The sequence below is a fragment of the Pangasianodon hypophthalmus genome, chromosome 10 (genome assembly GCF_027358585.1).
Source record: "Pangasianodon hypophthalmus isolate fPanHyp1 chromosome 10, fPanHyp1.pri, whole genome shotgun sequence".
NCBI classification, from domain to species: Eukaryota; Metazoa; Chordata; class Actinopteri; order Siluriformes; family Pangasiidae; genus Pangasianodon; species Pangasianodon hypophthalmus.
Genome location: NC_069719.1, coordinates 5,859,114 through 5,882,193, shown reverse-complemented (window position 1 = coordinate 5,882,193; position 23,080 = coordinate 5,859,114). Strand labels below are relative to the sequence as shown.

At 38.5% G+C, this 23,080-nt stretch overlaps 1 protein-coding gene and 1 long non-coding RNA gene across 5 annotated transcripts in view; one reads left to right on the top strand and one right to left on the bottom strand.

The window, feature by feature from the left end:
- The first annotated feature begins 1,944 nt into the window (after positions 1 to 1,944).
- LOC117598292 (uncharacterized) lies at positions 1,945 to 11,321 on the top strand. The gene is made up of 3 exons (XR_008302524.1): positions 1,945 to 2,064; positions 5,338 to 5,388; positions 9,828 to 11,321. It is a non-coding gene; the product is annotated as an uncharacterized LOC117598292 (long non-coding RNA).
- Positions 2,064 to 23,080, bottom strand: part of hspa12a (heat shock protein 12A) — a 49,031-nt gene continuing 28,014 nt past the window's right edge. For 3 of the 4 annotated variants that reach the window (XM_026944201.3, XM_034308116.2, XM_026944202.3), the window contains exons 7-12: positions 20,787 to 20,958; positions 15,285 to 15,371; positions 12,451 to 12,555; positions 11,333 to 11,591; positions 9,947 to 10,050; positions 2,064 to 8,174 (exon numbers count right to left, since the gene is read on the bottom strand). In XM_026944201.3, coding sequence (XP_026800002.3) covers positions 7,537 to 8,174; positions 9,947 to 10,050; positions 11,333 to 11,591; positions 12,451 to 12,555; positions 15,285 to 15,371; positions 20,787 to 20,958 — 1,365 coding nt within the window. In that variant the 3' untranslated portion in view covers positions 2,064 to 7,536. The remainder of the gene's footprint in view (positions 8,175 to 9,946; positions 10,051 to 11,332; positions 11,592 to 12,450; positions 12,556 to 15,284; positions 15,372 to 20,786; positions 20,959 to 23,080) is intronic. The other variant, XM_026944203.3, reaches the window with a different exon arrangement.

Below are 23,080 nucleotides of genomic sequence, written 5' to 3'. Positions count from 1 at the left end.
TCCTGTCAGAATAAACCGTGTATCTATTCAACATTAGTTCATCATGTCATACTAATTCTGACCATCACAGCAAGCCTGAAAAGCTTTTCTGGTTTCTGGAGCACAGCTACAGGTCATTTACATGCTTTAGCCAAGTGCCATGATTTATCTTAATCAAACCATTAATTAGTAGATAAACTAGCAGGCTACTACCTTATGACATGACTTCTTTATGGTGCAGTATCTTTGTACAGCATCCCACATGACAGGTTCTTTAGAGTTTTCTCAGTAGCCATTACTTGTGAGAATGAATTCAGTCAATTTATTTACATAGTGCTTAAGCTTTGCAGGAATCTACATCTTGGCAGATGTAGATTTAGGACCCTAATGAGCAAGTCAGAGGTGACAGTGGCAAGAAAAAACTCCCTGAAACAACATGAGAAAGAAATCATACAAGCACTCCGAGTCAAAAGAGAACCCATCTTCTTGTTGACACTGAATAGTGGGATTATAAATCATTACTCTTGACTATATAGTCAAACAGGGCTGAGTGTTTTAAAGCGATGTTCAGTATGAGCATCACAGTGATTTATGATTAAACGAATTATGCCTCAATGCAGTGCCATCTTGTGAGGAGTTCATAGTTATTTGCTTTGCACTTAACAGTTAAATTTACTAGAGAAGGAGAAGGAACCATACCAAGATACACTGAACCAGGATGGTAGATGTCCATCAGCTGAATTTAGAACCAGATTTGACTTTATTTATTAGCTTTTTTCCAACTTAAAAGAAACTCCACCTTGAAATACATTAAATATCTTTAGAATGTAAGCTAATTTTTTGGTTGATGCTGTATTTTTGTTTTTCCCATGAGACGTTAGCAGTTGTCTGTTGCTCAGACATTACAGGAGACATTGCTAACTCATTTACAATGCTATACATTTTCTGTTCCACAGGGAAGCCTATCTCAGGGAACTCGGGGCAATGCCAATCAACCTACAACACACATCTTTGGACTGAGGGAGGAAACCGGAGTACCCAGAGGAAACCCCGAAGCATTCAAGCTTTGTGCACACAGGGCAGAGGCAGGAATCAAACCCCCAAAACTCAAAGTCTCAGAATGCGATACAGCTATACGACGCAATTGCACCGAGTTAGAGCAGAGACTCGGCTCAGCTAGTTAGCGATCTACGAGATGACTAGCGTGATGTCATTGACTGTGGCATTAGTATGAAAGTTGACGTTTTGGAAGCTCATCTGTTTGAGCAGAGTGTACAAATGAGGTGAGGAGGTAGAGATGAACTGCTGTTGGCACACTATCAGCAGCTAGTCGAACAGCTGGATAATGCAGGAAACCCTTAACCAAACCTCAACCAAAACCTCAGAATCAATTCATAACTCTTTTGTGCAATTACATATTGATTATAAATATTGATATGTCTTTCAGTAGATTTTTCCTTTAATCAATTTCTGTCCTGTTGCATTCTGATGGTGCGTCTGCTTCACGTTATGCTTGAGTTATGCCTATTTCAGGGCTGCAAAAAAAACATAGCCATTCTTCTGAATTGAAGAAAAGACTGATACCTATTACAAGGCAATAATATGAATCGTACACTTTTTGCTCATTTGATAAAGCATCTAATAAATTATGGGATTGTTATAGGTCTAGAAACACTTCTAAACTCTTGGCACATTTGAAGATGTACCAACTTCAGTCTCATTTAGCTACCACCCTGACAGGGGGTCATTCACTTCTGCAAATATATTATGAAGGGAAAAAAACAGTCATTTTTTTTTTTTTTTAAATACACATATTTTATTGGAGGACAGTTTGGGTACTTGGCATTGATTGTAATACAGTTGTAACCTACTATTTTGTGTGCAAATAGCGGGAGACATGGATCTGTGACCACAGAAGACAGCATATGAGTGAGCACAGGACAAGAAAACGGAAGTGATGCGTGACAAGAGTCAGTGTGGTCATGTCTGCTGTAGAGAGGAGCGTCCATCTTGCCGCAAGACTGAGTGGCTCAGCAACGATCAGACTCCAGCAACTCACATTTGGGTTCTCTAAGCAGAACAAATGTAGGACAGCCTTTTCTTTTTCTGAAATGAAGTCAGCACGGAGTTTGCTAACCACTCAAATTCTATTCCACCATCACCTCCTGGCTGCCTCTCAAACAAACAAACAAAAAAAAGGCATCTAACAATCAGTACACAGCATGGCATTCATAACAGAATGTAAACAGTGGCTTATTAATGCTCTTTATTTAACTGCATAAGCGTAACACTGCATTAGCTAGAGTATAAAGAGGCAGTGCATGGGTTGTTAGCTTGAACCGATAGCATAGCTGCATGTTAAGTGGCAGCGTGGTGAGTGTTCATTCGGAAAAAGTTAATCTCCTTAAGGTCATGATTCCTGACCTGTACATGACAGGACTGTAGTGTGTGTGCAAGTGTGTATGTGCCTGTATATATTAAGGTTAATGTTCTCACTTCCTCTTTAGCATGCAAGGCTAACAGGAGTGAAAATGGCATCAGGGAATATTTGGTATCCCACAAAGGTATCACAACAAGACCTTGTTATGTCTGGAGTGCAGAAGAGGAAGGTAAGCTAGCTAGCAATGATAGCGTAAAAGGTCAGTGTTTGTGTTTCTCAGTTTTGAGGTGTTAACACAGCTGTACGTGGTGAGAGAGTCATTGGGAAGAGTGTGTGTTGCTGCGTTCATGACCACAGGAAACTCGAATTGGACCTTCCCATCTCAGTGTGTTCCTCAACTGTTTAAGATTGGGCTTTATTTTTAAAGTGGATACGTTATAATTTACCATTAACAGCAGTGAATTAAAAAAAAACCATCATGGTGTACAGTTTGATCATAAATGTTCCACAAATGAGTTAGACCTTTAATGCTTTCAGACTATTCAGTGATGTATTTAGTGACACCGGTGTATATCAAACACAAACACTCTTACAATGTTGCCCTAAAGGCAGAAATACTTTCATTCTTGTTCTTACATGTATCATAGATGTCACCATGTTGAAATGAAATCATGAAATGAAGTTGGAGTTTCAGAGTGAGATTTGTAGATTGAATTTTTTTTTTCTAACTCAGAGGTGAGAATATTCGCAGTGCTCACTTGGTCATGAAGCAACATCTGTGCGGTTTAGTGTGTACATTTTGTTTAAGCCGTTTACATCCCTTCCTGTTTAGCATGCACAGCTAATGGCAGCGAAAAGATAGGCTTGTTTATCCCTTCTTGCTAGTCTCTGTAGTTATTCATGCAAATTGTGTCACCACAGACACCAAAGGTGACAATTATATCAGCAACTGAGCGAATGCAATGATGTTAAGCAATTTACGGCGTACACTTATTTCTGAAAATGAGAGTCAGCGCTCAGGCTGTTCAAGTGTTCGTCATGGTACACAGTTTCAGCTAGGATTTAAGAATGGGTCGAGTAGCTAATAAAACGAGTCACCAGATGAATTGAGGTTAAATTGTAATACTTTAATAGTGCTATTAGTAAAGGTACTATATTGAGCAATATACTGACTTTTCTAAGCGTTGATGAACAGAGACAGTGATCTCTCTCTTTTTCAGTATTGCAAATACACACAGCCGCATTAGCATAAAGCAGCTTGGTTTATCAGCTCTTTAAGAATCAAATATTAGTGCCTAATCACTTTGAATATGAAATGTGTTCATGTGAGGAAGAAAAGGCCTCTCATGCTGGCTGACCTTTGTTTTTTTTTTTTTGTTTTTTTTTTAAACACTGCAATACACAAATTTCAACAGCAGATTAACACATGATCTTGTTCAGTTATATGAATCAATGTGAATAATTTAAAATGCTTGTTGACATATTTTTATTGTATATTCATAGCTATAGCTTTCGCTCGGATGCGACTTCGGCAGCATAGCTCAAGCGGCACATGGCATAAACATTACAATGCCTTATTGCTCATGTTTTATCATTTTATTTGGCCGGCACAGATGTTTTGCACCAATTCTTAATCAAATTAGGGCCTGACTAAAAGCAGCAGTACCTCTGTTCCTCCTCAGGATCGACGCACAGTACGATAGTGCTAATAAGATAAAGCTACAGACCTCATACACATCCAGATCAGGGCCTCTCTAATTCTCCTGACCCAAATTAATTTTTTTATATAGATGATCTCTATAGCAATGAAGGATTCAAGTCTTATTTTCTTGTGGCTTTCTACAGACAAGCAGATTCACTCAAGTACATCTGCTATGTGAGAGCGGTGCTCTTTGTGTGTGTGTGTGTGTGTGTTTGTGTGTAAAATGCAAAGGCTGGTGAGAGTGAAGAAGACTTGAAGCACACGCACGCAAGCACTCACACCCGCTCTGCTCCGCAAGCTGCTAAAACAGCACTAACGTAACTCTAAAAATCTGTACAATATCTTTAAATATGGTATTTACAGAAATAAACAGCGGGTTTTCACACTTCCACTGATTCGAAATAATATCAAGAATACAAAACAAAATGGAACAAACAAAATCAAAGTCAGTATCTGTCTTTTGTGATGAGCGAGAATGCTAAAGGCAACAAGCACATTGCGATGGCTATGTTTAAACTTCACTCTCTCTACATGTGGCGAGCAGCTTCTCTTACACCGCCTACTGAAGAAATAAATTCACATTCCAGGATTTGTGGATTCCAATTTTCCAATCGCAACTTACTGACCTATAATGTGGTAAGACTGAATATGAGGTTAGCAGAGGAGAAAAAAAAAAAAAAAAAAAAAAGTGTTAGTTCTTATTAAAAGCTGCACCAAACAGACACAATCTGAGCACCGATGAGCAAACAATAAAATGAAAAGGAAAAACTGAACTTTAAAGAGGTGTTCAGGTGTACGCAGTTTCACTAGCTTGGATCATGTTGGGTTTCAGTGACCACGATGTAAGGATGAGCTCAGAGCTCTGCTACTAACAGCTGAGGTTTGAATGGTTAGACCTCGACTTTTTGCTCCTAAGCCTGGAGTAACGTCAGCCATTTGCTGAGCTAAAGAAGTCGACATGAATAAAGAAACTACGATTATGAGTGAAAAATACTGCAGCTTTGATTTATACCTTATAGTCATGAGCTGAAAAACTGGATTTGAGTCCTAAACATCCCCAACATCCCCTTAATTCATTTCAACTCTCAGCTCCATCTACAGGTCCAGACTTGCATTCCTCACTCTCATAACTCACTCACACACCTTTCCTTTCTGTTCTACTGTAGTTACTCAGTGATATGCTTTAAGATATATAAAACATAAATAATATTAAGACTGAAATGGAGACAGCTGGTTAAAATGCTCACATCACATCTTTTTTTTCTCTACCCAACAGGATTCGTGTGCTTAGCTGCGCTCTGACTGTGGTCCATTCTGGAATTATGAGGTAAAATAATTAAATACACCTTAAATTAAAAGAAAAATACCTTAAAGACTTTGGGCTGTATTCAGAGTTAACTGTGTGGTATTCACACCTCAGACGTAACTCCAGATTTAATTGCTACTTGGATGTGGGTTGAATTTTACTTAAACAGAGGCGTGTCTCAGTTATGGAAGATTCTTAGCGTTAAATTTAGGTCTGTTTTCCTTGCATGGTATTGACGCACATTATCAAGTATTAAATTAATAAGAAGTCCAGCGGTGCTGTCTAATTTCATCACTGTTTTGGGCTGTAAATACACTTAAAAATGTATTTATTCATCAACTATTATATATATTTGTATAACATTGTATTAGTCTAAACTGTTGGTGTTGATGCTATTGACAATCGCTGGCAAGCTCGAAGGTGTGAACTGTGCACAGGTATCGATCAGCGCAGAAAGTCCATTAAGGATCTGCGACTCTGAATACTTTCCCTGCATAAATACTGAGGTGATTTTTGAACTTAAGTCACACCTCTGAATACAGCCCTGAGTTTTTCCGCTGTTCAGATTTCAGGGAAAGGATCAGATCTTTACTTGATAGGTGAAGATATTTTGCCTGGTTAAATATGCTTTAAATAGCCGGAAGGCACAGGATAACCTTTTGTCTGGTCTTGTCTGGTCATCTGCTCTTTCCCTTGAATTCTAAACAGCAAAAGAAAAACTCAGACTGAATTTTCCTTTTCACTCTGTTTCGAAGCACATACATGCAGCCAATAAAACTGAAATGCTTACATCAGCGTTTAAATCGCACTCATCCGATCAGGTGAAAGAAAAAAGCAAGAGTGATGTGAACCAGCGAGATGCATTTACATGAGGGTGGACGTTGTTGAGAGAACATATAATGCAGCTCAAATTCTTTTTAACCCTTGACTAGATTGTTAGTCATTTTTGGAAGAATAACAAAAAGAAAATAAAGAGTGGCATGGGTTTGAGAGGTCAATAAGTGAACCCACAGTAAAATCAGCAAACAGCCCACACTAACAGTGGATACCTGCTCTAATTCCTCCAGTTTCAAATAACACACTGCAGCTGTTAAAGGAATACTCCTGCATGTTTTCAACCAAATCTCTATCTATACGTCACGCATGTGTCATTATAACGGACAGATTTTTGATATTTCTTTGCAATGATAGAAGAATGGAAAACCTGTTCACTTGTAATCTACTTATAATAGGGCAGATGTTAATTTCACAATAAATGTTTAAAATACACAACTGTATACTGCAAGTAGAACCTGGGACAGTGAATAAACCGCATATGCCTGTTTACAACTCTGCTATGTTAAAATGGAAACGTATCTGTTGCATAAAAAAGATTTTTTCTCTTTCTGAAGAATGCTTCAGAAACACGTCCAGAATAAAATGGCCTTAACAACACAGGCGTCAGGAATCCTGAAGGCTTTGTGGTTTCCATGTGCAATCAGGAACCTGACGTACACCTCTTTTTTTCTGAGCTACACTGATTATGTTGGTAAAAACAACCGCAAATTCTACCTTTTGTTAAAGTGTTTTTCGTAAAATGTTTCACATAAATATTTATTGACTCCCTTAACAACTGCCCTGAGACAGTTCTATTATAAGTAATTTTTGAGTAAACAGGATTCCGTTTTCCCTGCTCTAACAAATGTGATTCAACTAGTCAGCTAATTAACAGCCCTTCCTGAGTTGAAGTGGGTGTGTTAGAGCAGGGAAGACACTAAAATGTGCAGGACAAGGGGTTCTCCATGGTCAGGGATGGGAACCTGTGCTGTATTGATGAAAAAAACACAGATAACATGTTGAACTTCTAGGCTGTGTTAATTACACATACACTACAGATGTGCTGGATAGGGATGAGGTTGAAAGATGCTGGAGTTTTCCTTTAGGTTACTGCTGCTAAATTTCCTGTAATTTACTATCAGCCAATCCCCTTCCTGGAGATCCACTTTCCAAACTTAATATAATATAATAATCTCTGACTTCTCAGTACCCTCAGGAGGACATGATTAGCTGAGTCAGCTGTATTCACACTGCACTGGAACTAAACCCTGTAGGAAAGTAGATCTCCAGCCAAAGGGTTGGTGCAATTTTAAGTACAACACCCTTCCTTCATTTTCTCTCCTTCACTCTCTCTCACTGGCCGAGGAAGTCGATGCTGGCCTTGACCGTGCGGTTGGTGGCCACGTCAATGGCCATTGCTCGGATCTCGGTGTCGCCGAACTGCATGAGCGTCTGGATCTCACGGCGTACCCCCGCTGCCGGACTCTCTGTGCCGCTGACGTCGAGGCGCAGCGTGCCACACTTTCGCACGCCTGCATCTGAGATGAAGCCTACGTGCTCCCGCTCTGAGCAGTACACGTGGATGACGATGACCTGCTGAGAAGGCTTGGCTGGTGTGTAGCTGCGCTTCACCGTTTCACCCAGCGCCACCGACTGGTCAGCTGATATGAACGTATCGAAGACATCAGTGCACCAGCGTGTGCCATCACGTACCAGCAGCTTCTCAGGTGGGTGCTTCCCCTCCACAAAGCGGTTGAGCACACCCACGCCGTAGGTCAGTGGTGAACGGCGCACCTTGATCACGCCCGGGTCCAGACCGAACAGCACGGCTCCCTTCAGGATGGTCAGACCCACATCATGTGGGATGATGACACGGCTCCGCCCCTGCAACATGTCCTGCACCGCCTTCTGCAGGAGCGGTGACTCGGCAAAACCACCTACCAAGAACAGGAACTTGATGTCTGTTACCTCAGGCCTCTCAAACAGCTCCTCTGTGGAGAAGACAAAAATATAAATTTACTGCACATTTAATCACAGGTAAAACTAACAGATCCTTCTTTTCTTCACTTTATTTATGCCTGTTATTAGAAAAGATTAAGAACAAACAGATTTTGCATATGCATACTACTGGATCACAAGTTACAAAAATGCAATGCAACAGTGCTCGTTATGTTTTATTTCTGAGCACACTACGGTCATCACTGAGGAGCCCACTGAGAAGCAGACTGACCCACATCCTGACCGACTTACTGAACTGGGACCACATGCATCACACTCGGCGTAAAGCTGTGCATCAACCTGTTCTATGTGGTTGGAAACAGGTTGGACTTCAAATCTGAATTTTTTTCCCACCATGGTTTATTCTCAACAGAAACATTCCTGCTCCTGAAAGTGGAGACATTTGCTCCAATTTAATCTCATTATACAAGTGGGTCAGCATGTTGGAGGCAAAGGCAAGTAATAAATATGCTCTACACCAATCACCTCCATCTAGGGTAAGCTGAAGAGGAAAAAATGATGTCTATCACCTCGGGCATCTCATTAACAGTTTTCCTGAATTTTCCAGAATCCTTATATGTCTATGAAGGTATTTTAGTTATCCAGATAATTGAATACCATGTCAGTAAAACACTCAAAAAAGCTTCAACATTACGCATCCTGTCACTTTTCTACTACTAAACATAGAAAAGTAATTCAATGGTTAAACCCATGTTGAATGCTGTACTAAAGCAGTGGTGAATCAATGGTTAATGCTAGTGATCTGGAAAGGTTTGAGTTCAAATCCCAGAACTGCCAGAGAGCCACTACAAGACTATTAACCCTCATCTGCTTGGACTCCCTAATCACTAGCTCAGTTAGTTAGCCTTATCTCATTCTCGTTAGCTTAGTGCTGTGTTTCTCAAATTAGCGGGCTTGAAGGTACAAAGGGTACTTAAAAAAGGAAAATTATAATGTTTAAGGAAAAAGTTACATAGTATTTATAAAATACTATTTTTTCAGAAATTTATTTTATGCAGTTAGAACTACTGACATGATGAAGCATGTTTAATAAGAAACCAAGTGAGCATTACTCAACACCACTGAACAACATATTTTGTTGCTGTAGGATAGAAAAGCAAACTGGAGAAGTGGCTGACTAAAAAAGAAATTAAATCATGCACACAGTCCAACTATATTTACAATACAGTATCAGCTTCTTCTGATATTAAAAAGTACAGGCCCATACGTCCTACTGAAAAGGGACCATCTAAATCTGAATCAGCTAATAAATTGCTCCTCGGGCATCAAGCCAGTTCTCTCACTATGCATTTTCTAGCTACTACAAAAAAAAAATTATGTTCTTTTTATGGCACAAAATCATGCTTTATGTTCTTTCCCTTAGCAGTGGATCTAGGGGTACTGTTGGTGAAAAGGTTTGAGACTCACTGGCTTAGTTAGTGCATGTAGTCTCTGTTAGATCAGCGCAAAAGATCAGTGTTATCATGTGCTATCAAGTCCAAGTGATATTTATGGATTTTTTTTTGTTCCCTGCAACTTGTCATTTTTATTTAGATCAGGCCAAATATATTCCTCCAAAGATGGTGGTGGCGTTATCAGGATTTGAACTTGCATCTTTTAACAGTAGCCCCTGTATTATTTTTCAGACTGCTGCTCAGACAAAGTAAGAAGACAGCTGGATCTTGGGTTATAGAGGAGAGTACTAACTGTCTAATTCTGTTTACTCAATGCAAGAAAGAGAAGGAGTCTACAGACAGACACTTACTCAGATGCTGGATGATGTGGTCGATAGTGGGCTTGAACAGAGCGTTCATGGCATCTGGGTTCATCCTCAACATGCCCTGAGATGACCACTTTACAAAGTCCACACTGTACACACACACAGAAACACAGAGAAAAAGATTTACTATCATTCATGTCAATAATCATTATTGTGCTTAGTTTCTTAGGCACTAGTGAACAGAAACATAATACTGGTAATGCAAACCCTCAGATATCTAGTAGTAGGCAGGACTTGTACACAGTCCAGAGAACTAAGCTTCCCCACTCAGAAGGCTGCATTAAGAGAGTCAAGATACTGATCTGACTGCATGTACCCTTCTTGGGGCCAGTGGATTTGCATGAAACTTGTACACAATACTGTCCCGGTTATGACTGTAATTGAACTGCCTGTCTGTGAGTTAAACGTTCTTTCCTGTTTAGATTAATATTCAGATTTGTGCTTGTATGGTTAGATTTAGATAGCAACATAACACAACTAGCTCGCTAACTGCGAGGTTGTCTTTTTCTACAATATCTCAAACTGTATAGTTTATTTTTGGACATGCTGATTTCTAGTGTTCTGTCCTTTTTCCATTTACTGCTCCTTTAGGTCACATTTTAAACTTTCATTATTCTTGTACTGAAAGCCATTAGCCTCAACCTCCTTCGTTAATGGTTTAAAACAAAAGGGCAAAAACCCAAACAGCTTAAAGTAAACCACTTAACTGGGCAACACAGTGATGGAATTGGCAGAGTCTGCGTTATCTTTAAACGGCTGAGCAGAGCTGCTTTATACACAGCAGGCCATGACACAGCTGACTGTATCAATAATGATGATGCATTTGACAAACTCATTTGCTATGCAGACCACAAGTCAGCAAGAGAGGACAGCTGTGTTCACACACTTTGTGCAAATCATCTGTAATGAAGCAATTTTGGAAGTGTGGACACTTTAGCCAGACCACTGAGGTAGGAAACAAGAAATAAATTCCTCATTTAATCCCATTTTCATGATAAAAAGTTTTATATGGCTTTCACAGCAGTTTTCCTTAAAGCACTATTGAATGATTATTGCAATCAAACGACTAACTTAAAATGGTGGAGTTCGAATTATTTGTTCATCTATCCATACCTGTCTACCTATCTATAGCCTACACTGATGCCTAGATGCATTGCTGCCACACACACACACACACACACACACACACACACACTCCGTGTATCTCAGACCAACTATGCCAAAGTGGTTTGAATGATCAGATCACAAGACACGCTTGACCTCGTTCACACCTATACTTAATGCTGCGCACTCGATCACCTGACACAGATGTTAATTAACTTAGTTTGAACAGCACCAAAGAGACCTGACCCTGTGACTCCGCCCACTCACTTGCTCTTGCGCAGCGCGTGCTCCACACTGTGGCCGCGGAACTTCTTGTAGTAGTCGATGAAGGAGAAGGGCAGGTTGATGTTGAGTGGGTTGGAGCGGTCGGGGGCTGCAGCTCTCTTGCGGGACTCGAATGCTATCATCAGGTCCACCCACGCAGCCGGTCTCTTTATCTTAAACTGATCAATAAAGTCCTGACCAAAGATCTTACAGAGCAGCTTCTCAAATTCATAGTCGACGCCGATCGAACCATATGGACCCCCTGCAGAGAGAGACAGACATCAATACTAATCATCTCACAGACACAGGTCAGTGAGTGCAATGCGCTGTTCATAGGAGAAAGTAAAGACAGACAGTTGAAGCAATGCTGCAAAATATCAATCCCAGAAATGTAGTCAGCCCCAGAATTATTGGCACCCTTGGTAAAGATGGGTTTAAAAAAAAAAAAAAAAAAGATTAAAAATGTCTTTCACACAGGTTACGATTAATCTCATACTGAAAATATGAAAAAACTCTGATCTTTAGCTGAAGTAAATTCATTCTGAAAAAATACAATTCTCAGAGGTCTCAGATGATTACAAAGAAATCTTTTACACTTATTATTATTCAAGAACAAATTATTTTACATTGACACACATCCTTTCACATTTTTTTAAATAATATGAATTTCTCATATACACCTGAAATATCTAATCAGTTAAGTGTTAACTGTTGTTGTCTCTTAATGACCAACAGCTTATATTTACTCAGTTTATGTGGTTTTCCATGCATCATCATCTCAACACCAAAAAAGCCTTGTTAATAACTAATAAAATGAAAATGGTCATCACCCATGAAGCTTCCGTAAGGTCTGCTGTGCATTAAGCCTGGTTTTTAATTGTGTTTTATTCTAAATTGTGTATTTACAATTTATTTAATTTCATCCTTGTGCACATTGTCCTGTTTTTGTTTTATTTAGTTTGTATCCTTTTACAGTACCATGCCTTTTGTTGTATACAAGTGTATAATTTTATCTCTTTTTTAACTTTGGTTATGGTTTTATCTTTAATTAATTCAACCTCCTTATGCAGCATTCTAGTCATATATTTTTTTAATGCACTTACTAAAGAAACGTGACTCACCTGAGGCCTTGTAGAGCTCCTTCAGGTGACCTTCAGGCATGCGGATCTGATGCACCGTCAGGTCCACCGTTCCTCCTCCACAATCCACCACCACGTATCTGTCACCTGGAAACAGGAAATAGAGGTCATGAGAGGTCATTAGTGGTCATTATAAACACAACTCTAACTACATGTTGAGACAACAGAGAAATAGCAGTGATAATGTGGTTAGATATAGATATTTGACTCATTTATTTAGGCACTGAAACCCCCTCAGACACACAAACAGAGGGATATAGTCTGTATAAAGTCATAAATATCCAGCAGGCTTCAAATCACACTAGATGTATTTAGCAATGATAGCATAAAGCATCACTGCAGTGACACAGGCCTGTTATTTTGGCTGAATCTACTCCCATGATCACTGTGCTATATTGGGTATGGGATACTAGGAGATAAAATTAATAAAAATCATTTTACACACATATTTTTTCCACTGTACTATGTCACAGAATCTCCCATTAAACCTTTAAATCACGCAAACCCTACTCTCCTCACTTCTAAAATGTCTTACTAATGAAAGCATGGCAAAAATGTCCTCATTTCAACAGACAATTTTAGTGTTTAGTGGTGAAGAAGATAATGTCAAAATTCTCTTAGCATTTGCAATCAAGTGAAGATGTTCAGCTGGCCCAGAATGTCCTAAAATTAATATTGTATTTCTAACCTTGGAATTTAAATGTTAGAAAGCTAAAAATAAAGAAAGTGAAATTGCTCAAAAATAGGACAAAGGGGTTAATGTCCTACTTCAGCAGTTCTCAATCCTGGACCTGGAGCTGCACATTTTGGGCCGTTAAGAAAGATGGCCTTCCTTCATTTTTCTAGCGTACAGAGAAATAAGTAATAATTTATTGGTGGATGAGGCGTGACTATCTGTGTAGCTATCCCTCTATCCATTAACCTATCTACCAGTCCATCTACCTATTTGTCTATCTATCTTCCATTTCTCTCTAACTATCCATCCATCTATCTAACCATTCACCAATGTACCTGTCCTTCCATTTACAGACAGGTAACAAAACTGTTATAGCTCTGTTATGCTGTAGGGGGAAATATTTCATTTTCCAATGAAGACTAAGTACGTTCCTCTTTACCAGGCATTTATTTACTCTATTAAAAACCCTTGACTGGTGCATTTCCTTTTTCCCCTCTTACAGGGTTTTAGCCTGATGTTATTCTTAATTCCTGGCCTGTTGAGCTATCATGAGGATATATTTCACTTCGCTCTGAATGACACCTGTTAAATTCTGTAGATGAAATATATTTATTTTTCTGGCATGGTTGGCTCCACTTGTCCCCTTAGAGGGAAGAGCTGCTGACAATCAATACAACGTTCTTCTGATTGATCATCTTTATCCTACGGTTGAAACATTTCTATCCTGATGGATGACTCCACCCCCATCCACAGGCAAGGACGACTCAGTGAATTGTTGATGACGATGAAAATACTGTCTATACTATGGCCTTCATGTTCACCAGATCTTAACCTTATTGAACACCTAAGGATTTTGGAATGACATGTTAGCCTTCTCCACCACCATCATAAAAAATAACTGAGGGAATATCTTTTATAAGAAGGGTGTTTGTCCCTCCAGTACAGCTGCAGAGACTTGTAGAATCTGTGGCAAGACATAGTGAAGCTGTTCTGGTAGCTCATGGTGGTCTAACACCTTACTAGCCCCACTATGTTGTATTTTCATTTAATTTGTCACCTATCTGTATGTCTGTTCATATCTATCTCGTCATATCCATGTTCTCTATCAGTCCTTCTGCCGGTCTGACCTTCCATCCATCTACCTACCTGTTCAGCCATATATTATTTCATCTATACAGTTATCCATCCAGCTACATTCACGGGACACTTCATTAGGAACATCTCCTCATTCATGTAATTATCCAATCAACTAATCATTTGGCAGGAGTACAAAGTACAAAAATCATGCAGATACAGGTCAAGAGTTTATGTTTTATGTTCACATCAAACATCAGAATGGGGGGAAAAATGTGATCTTGGGGACTTTGGTCATGGCATGGTTGTTGGTGCCAGATGGGGTGATTTGATTTTTTTTTCTGAAACTACTGATCTCCTGGGATTTTCATGCACAGAAGTCTCTAGAGTTTATACAGAATGATGCAAAAAAAAAAAAAATTTTTAAAATTAGCACGTGCCTTGATGGTGAGAGAGGTGAATGGCCAGACTAGTTCAAGCTGAGAGGAAGGCTAGCTTAACTTAAATAAGCACTCTTTACAACAGTGGTGAGCAGAAGAGCATCTCAGAATGTACAGTACATCAGACCTTGAGGCCGATGGGCTACAACAGCAGAAGACCACATTGGGTTCCACTCCTGTCAGCGGAGAACCGGAATCTGAGGCTACAGTGGTTACAGACTCACCAAAAATGGACAGTTGAAGATTGGAAAATTATTGGCTGGTCTTTTTCCAATCTTCAACTGTTCAGTTTTGGTGCATAAAATCATGCAAGATACAGGTAATTACTGTTCACATCAGACGTCAGAATGGGGGAAAAACGTGATCTTAAATGTGACTTTATGCATTGCGTTGCCGCCACATGATCAGGTCATGCATGAATGAGAAGGTGTACAGATGTTCCTAATAAAGTGCCTGGTGAGTGCATCTATCCGTGTGTAAAGAGGAGGCAGGATTTCATTCTGCATTATGTTAGCATTAGAAAAAAAACAGTGTCACAGCAAGAGTGAGACTCAAAGGAACATGAACAAAGAAAGAAGAGAGAAAATCAAACCGAGAGAGAGAGAGAGAGAAAAGGGAAACTCTACCTTCACTGAGTTCGGACCAGAGCTCTCCTATGACATTTTCCACCAGAAAGGTGCGACTCTGCCGGTTGCGACGCACGTGTTCCTTGGCTGGTTATTGACAGAAAGAGAGGGAGTGTGTGTGAGGAGGTGAAAGAAAAAGTGCTCATGAAGTTGTGTATGTTTGTGTGACATTAGAGCAGCAAGGCAACAGGATGGCAGAGAAACAGGAGAAGCATCGTCTAATCTACTGGAATGATCTTCCTGGAAGTGTTAATTAGCTGAGTTTGTTTCTAATTCTACTTGAGTGCTTACTGTTTGTATGTGAATTGTACAGATGCTGGTATGACACAAAGTTATACCCTGCAGTATCTCTGTAATCAGATGCTTATCAAGTATAAAAATGGGTCATTTGTGTCAAGCAAATACATATAATAAACAATATTCTTTGTCATTAACTGAGGTCAGTTCAGCAGCATGAGTATCAGTGTATATTTTTAGCTGTAATTTCCACTCACTTCAGCACACAGGGCTGTAAATGGAAATCTCACAAAGACTTTTCCATGAGCTCAGTAAGGAAATGGAAAGTGGATTACTTCAACACAGGACACTACCTTTTCCATAGTTACACATTCACATAATGCATAATAACATGCTGCTCTTAAATCTGACACATGATCATAACACTGAAAAATAGGGCTGCCTGGGCCAGCTGTAACTGTCCTCAGAAAGGAAGTGTAAATTGTAAAAAGCAAGGATTAGTATTTCCTGTAACACAGAAAGGACAGCGTACATCTCTGGGCCTTTTCCCAACTGCTGACCTTCATGCACCATAACACCTGGGCTATAAATTAAACTCTCTCTTATTATTATTATTATTATTATTATTATTATTATTATTATTATTGGTTACTGATTGACTAGTCATTGGACTACTTTTTTATGCACTTTCCCATTTCTTTTCTGTAGAAAGATATTAAAATGACTAGAAGTGACCGGAATGACTAGAAGCCTTTCTTTGTGGATTGGTTTCATTCCACTCATTTTTGTCTGTGATGGTGAAAAAATGAGTGGAATGAAACCAATCCACAAAGAAAGGATTGACTTTACGCATAGAATTAGCTAGTTCTATAGTATCTTATATAACGACCACAAAACATGTTACCATTTTATAATGTGATTAACGTTATCTTACAGACTTGGCCAGCTAGCTAGGCAGCCTATAATGGTATGTGTCCCGCTGTACGAGGCGAGAATATCTCCTTCCACTCACCTCACCAGCGCCTTGCCATGAGACAAATGAACCTGTCAATCAGGAAATTGTGGATTTCAAATAAATCATCTTCTTATTCAAGCAGACTACTTTTGGAAACGTAGTTCTAAAAATAAATTTTGAGATAAATATTTTTGTGAAGTATGACAGATTTGAAGTTAAAAATATTCCTCAACTCACAAAAAACACAGCTAATATCAAGACTTTCTGTCATGCGGTATTTCTTTTACTTTTGTGTTTGTTAAGTTTTGGATCATAGATGATGAGGGAACCAGATGATGTTGTCCAGACAGATCTATATGCAGTACAATGCGAACGGATGCAATTGTGAACAGACAATGGAAAGATGTTTCTTGTCTAATTGGTTACTGCTGAACAGCTGCCAACTGTAATTTGCATGAAGCTGAAATCAGCTTAACTTTTTCACCTTGCCATGACTGAAGTTCTCCATAAAAGTGTAAAATAAATAAATAAATAATTAAAAAAAAAAAAAAAAAAAAAAAAAAAAACCCACAGAAGTATTACACAATTCCTCACACATTTTTTTTGTTACTCCCTGTTGGAAATGGATGGAAGCTAAATTTTAGGTGAAAAACAGGTTTAGGCAAACAACACATGCCATAATCACTAAAATTTTCTGCAAAATCAGGATGAACTTTGTTTGTGTTTAAAAAAAAAAGAACCTAATCTCCTAATTATGACAAATACAAAATGTTAACTAACTACTAAATTATTAATTGTTAATTTAGCAAACAAATTTTAGAATTGGTAATGACAAAATTCCAAATCACTAATTTGTGTGTAAAATGTCTGCGCATACATACGTTTCCATTTCATAAACATTAGATAGGGCACTATAATATACCTGTAGTGCACTGTAAATCCAGTGATTAACACACACAGTGTACATGGTGCATAGCCATTTCTTTTAGCTCAAAATGTTTTTGTCAAGATAGATACCATAACAGCTAAACTTTTTACATCACTGTAAAGAAAAATGTTGTTTAACCACTACTAAAGCCAATAGGCACTTATTAGTGGTGTCTTTAATACAAAATCACTAACTCCTGTAGTTTTGTGGTTTAAGCTGTAGTAAGTCGTGTATAACATTTGAATTGTTTCTGTAACAGAAGTCATGATGACGTTTCCGGAGCACTCGTTACTTCAGTCCCGTGTCACTGCTCTCTATCTTTACATCCAGTCTTTATAGTAAATAATACACGAGTGAGTGAGGAAGCGATTTCAGACTAATCTTTCGTTTTTTTATGACAAATCATTTAATCTTAATTTCTGACATTCTTAATATACAACATAGCATTTTTGCACTGATTTGTCCCTACATGAATCTGTCCTGTTTTAACAGCCTTGCTGTTCTGTGCATTATGTTGTTGTGATTAAACTGTGGATTAATTGGATTATATTGGATTATATTGTTCTGTACTTGTTGCTGCATTTGCACTTTAGGTAGTCATATGAACAGAGTAGCTGTTCTGCAAACCTTATAACCTTATACCAGTTATTTGTGGCTTGTCTACCAGGCAACACCTTCATGTAAACTGTTCTCATATCAAGCTCATGACACACTTCTTCCAGGAACACGAGGTGTCAAATGGCCGACTTCAATGCTATCTGACACTATCAATGATGCATCTCACGTGAGTGGATGCAAAATCCCCAGTCACCACTTAATGAGATTTCTGCAGCACTGCATTGGACACATTCAGGATAAATGCATTTATGGAGGAATTAAAAAAATATATTTTTCCTTCAATGCCCTCTAGAAAATTGTGCTCCTAAAAATGCCCTTCTGTAGGCTAAAGTCTCTTTCACCTCAGACGGGCAAAGATTTATTTAATTTGGTGAAAAACAAATAAAAGCATTTGAGCAGTGTTTCTGAGCCAATTTTTGTGTGTCTGAGCCATGTGTGTGTTTGTGTGTTTGTGTGTTTCACTGGCAGGGCAATTTTGAGCAGCCTCATGGCACAAAGAAAATGAAAGGAATCACACTGTATGAATATTTAACCTGCTACACATCTACCTATTCTCCTTCCAGCCTTTCTAAAGAATGCACCAGTGTTTTCTTTTTTTTTTTAGCCTAATTCCACCGTTCCATCGCAGCTGTAGTGTATGTGTGATTACCACAAAGACAACTTCTATACATTTCCCAGTTCTGAGAAAAGAACAGAAAACTGCTCTTCTTAAAACTCAATTATACTGGAAATCTAAGGCCAATTGTATAATTCAGCACACATTTAAGTAAAATGTTTTTGCAGAATATGTTCATGAATTCTTCTGATTTGTAAATTAAGATCCAAATCTGTATAATTAACCTTTCAACTACTTTTTCAGAGGGAAGAATTTGAGTATGTGCTTTGCCAGCATGGGTTGTTTGGGCCAGATCACACATGGATACCACAAAACCTTGAGTTTTTTTTTTTTTCCTTACAACGCTTAGCTGTAAGTGGCATTCCAAGAGTGCTGGTATTTAGGAACTATTAGAGACTATTTTCATTGATAGAGCAAAAATATTTGGACGTATAGTATCTAAAATGTCAGTTACTCTATAATAATTTCTTGTTTATATAACTGTTAAAAGCAATATCACACTCATAATCGTGTTGTTGTAGTGAGTAAGTGCGTGGCTGTGATTACCCGAAGCCTCGTGCCTACAGCCGAATCGCAGCCGTGCCAATGTTCAGTACACTCTTTCTCATGCATTATTGCTCAAGTGTATCGCAAATATATTGAAGGAATACCACACATGCTCTTAGAAATCCATTCTAAGTGAGTTCTGAATAAATAAGTTGTCGACATTGTCAGTGGTAATCACACATATGCATGGATAAAAAAGTTAGAAAAGACCAACACATAATGTCATCAATTCTGAATTCATTTTATACCCAAAGATAAATACTCAAATTTAAATATTAATGAATGTCAATTTCTAAATTTCTAAAGTAATTAAATATACATTTCTTTTAAATCTTAAACTTAAATGAAACAGAATTAAGTCCTAAATGATAAAGTATTTTATCTAACCCTCTCTCTCTTATTCTATTCTTTCTATCTCTCTGTCCTGAGGTTTAGGGTGAATATACGGCTCCCCACTCGATGAGCTCATCTCTTTTCCAGGTGACACAGCGTTTCTGTAGGACAGTAAAAACTCATGGGGCTGCTGATATCATCAGGTTTCTGATATCAGACCTAACACCAGCACCTGCATGGCAGCTTTAGATTTACCATCTGTGTTTAAAACAGGGACAAAGAGAGGTTGTAGTCATAGAACATATACATCCATCTCCAGTATGTGTCATCAGGAGGGGGTTTCAGTATTTAACCTAGAAAACCTCGCTCTAGAGATGACTGTGTCACCAGTGTAATAAATCAGCAGTCATTGTATTCATGGTTAATTGTTTAAAAGTTTACTAACTGGATTCCCAAATCACCAAAATGACATGAGCAGGGCTTCCATCCACCTGTTGTAGTTTGTGTAGAAGAAATTCTGAACAGGAACACCAGAATATCTACATCTTTACCTTAACAAACCCTCAAACTTAACTATTCTTTTGTGCCAGTGTTAAGAATAACTCAATGTTTTTTTAATAGCTATTCTAAAATGTGCGCAATTGCTTTTACTTGCTTTTCTGCTTTGTTAAGTAACAGACCTCATTTTCAGATCAAAATAATATTCAGACTGTCTGGAATTACCTGCAAGAAACACAAGCAAGTAAGACAGCCAAAGTCTATAAAAAACTGTGGCAAATTATGCAAAATGTTTGAAATAACTCAGCAGCCAATTTCCTTCTAAAGCTACACAACACTTACCAAATAATGATTTAATTGTTTGCCGCTATCTATGGTAATTTACTATATAAAAAATTCACTTAACCTTTTTGAAAGTATCCTTGTGTTTATATATATATAATATATATATATAGTATATAGTATATATATATATATATATATATATATATATATATATATATATAGTACTGTACATTTAATTTTTACTAATGTCTGAGTTGATTTTACTTGTCCTGCCAATTTGTCATCTTTTTGCCTATACCATAAAACGTATAAAAAAGATAAAAGATGCTATATATAATTTATTATTTTTCTTAGTATTAATCTAAAATGCAATTAGGTGGACATATGACTTACTCAGACTGAAAAGAAAAAAAAAATTAAGGATGATGGTTTATTTTATACTCAACATTCAGGAGCGTGTGTCTGTGTGAAGTAGGTGGTACCAACCATGCGCCATCCCCGCCCCCACGTTCTCAGCCGGGTCGTAGCCATTGATGGATGTCTTATCACCAAGGTCGACCATCTGATGTAGGCGGAGCTTGCGGCAGTAGATGGAGGCTGCCTCGGGTTCCAGTGCGATGATGAGCTGTTCGGGGGTGTCACGTGAGGCCAGACCTGCCTAAACACACCCACAACATGGATAGGAAAAAGACAAACCAGTGTTGAATGTTTTACTGTTAGGATGTTAAAGATGCGAAACTGAAATTATTACACGTTTCTCTGTCTATGACATCACACCTGAGTATAACTATCTCACTTTTTTTGCACGATGTGTAACGGAGTTATAAGGATTATGAGGATATTAATGGTCATTATTATTTTCCCCGCATGGTGAGGTAGTGAAAAATAAGAAGATATTTACAAGCTACAAATGTCACTGCATTTTGATGGAGGATTAATGAAAAACAAAAATGGTCTCATTAAGAGTAAAAAAATGTTCTGTATGGATTTTGAGTAGAGTTAATTTAATTGGATTTAATTAAAATTGTACAGATATAAATACTTTATCTGTTTTTTCTTTACAGTAAAAATTTGATGTGAGGTCAAATTACTTGAGCTTAATAAAGTAGTCTTTATGCATTAGGAGTAATATATGACTATTCTTCTTCTTCTTCTTATTATTTTTACCGATAAGCTAAATATAAAAGTCATTTTTGCACAGGGACTTGGCTGCATTTTGTAGTCTGCCCTCATTTAGTTTTTTCCCCCATTATGTTCTGTGTATAAAAATAGAAGTGTGTGAAATCCAGGTTTGAATGCCGCTGGCTCTCACCACCTTTAATTCAGTGTGTTTTCCATACACTGTGTTGAGCAGCCATGTTTAAGCCATGGTGCTCTTTATTATAGACAGACAGAGTGAGACAGCTTTATACCAGTGCACTCTAGAGTGCAGTTCTCACCTCCCATCCCTCTCTCTCTCTATCTGTAATTATCTCTCTTCCATTTGTTCTTTATCTCCTTCTTACTGCCACAACCTCCCCCTCCCCTGTGCAAGCATCTAGGACACAGCCACGCCTCACACTCCCCTACACACTGCATGATCTGGTGTTCCATCCGTCCAAACATCCGCTTATCCATCCATCCATCCATCCACAAATTCACCCATTCAGTCTTTGTTTCCTTCTTCTTTCTCTCTGGGTGTCTTTCTTTCTATAATATGGCGTGATATCTCAGTTAGGCTGTGTGTGTGTGTGTGTGTGTGTGTGTGTTCTTTATTAATATGGCACAAAAGTGATGTGTTTATTTTAGCATCCCTCCCTCATCCTCTCTTTCACGCTTTCACTTTTCTCTCTTCCACCCTGTCACTCATCCTTCCTCTTTCAGTTTTTCATCCTCCCTCTCTCCTTCTCTCATCCTTTCTTCCATCCTCATCCTTACATATTTCCTTGCTTCCTCACCATCTCCCTCCATCCATCCATCTCTTTTCCTCCAAATCCATACCCCTCTTTCCGGGTCTCTCTCATGCCCTCACCTGTTCATCCCTTTATTTTCCTTCTTTCATCTTCCCTGTCTCTTCCTTTGTTTCTCTTTCACTCCATACTTGTTTAGTATTCCCTTTCCTCTAACCTTGTCTCCTGCCACACACACACACACACACACACACACACACACACACACACACACACAGCAGTGCAGTACTGTGCTGCATCTGAAGGTGGGGAGAAAGAGCTAGACAATATGTCTGTGTGTGTGTGTCTGTGTGTGTATGTGTGTGTGTTATCATCTAAGAGAGTGTCCTAAAAGGGTGACATCACTGTCTATTAAACCCTTCTCCTTCTCATCTCTTCTTTCTTTCCCTCCTTTTATCTGTCTATTTTATTTTTCTTTTGGCTTCTCTTTCTTTCTCAGAGATCTGATCTCTTATTTCCTCAAACTCTGGTGTTAAAGATGCATTTTAGTGCATTTTAGCACTTTCTCTCTCTGCAGCTTTAAAGCATCATTAAAAGAAACTACAGGAAGGCTGCAATGTCAAACACATCCACTAGGAGGCTGCAACACATACTGAGCTGATAATGGATATAAAAACATGTAGTACTGAGAAGGAGAGACAGGCAAAGAAGTGAGGTCTCTATAAACGTGTATAAGACAGAAGGAGCTAGTCGTGTGCGGAAAATACTGTCCCAGAAGCTAAACATGACAAAGTGTCTTAGGAATGTCACCATCACACCTATGACATGTCTCCTAACTCGTAAGACAATGTGCTGAATTGTTATTGATACTCAGCGCTCTGATATCATCAT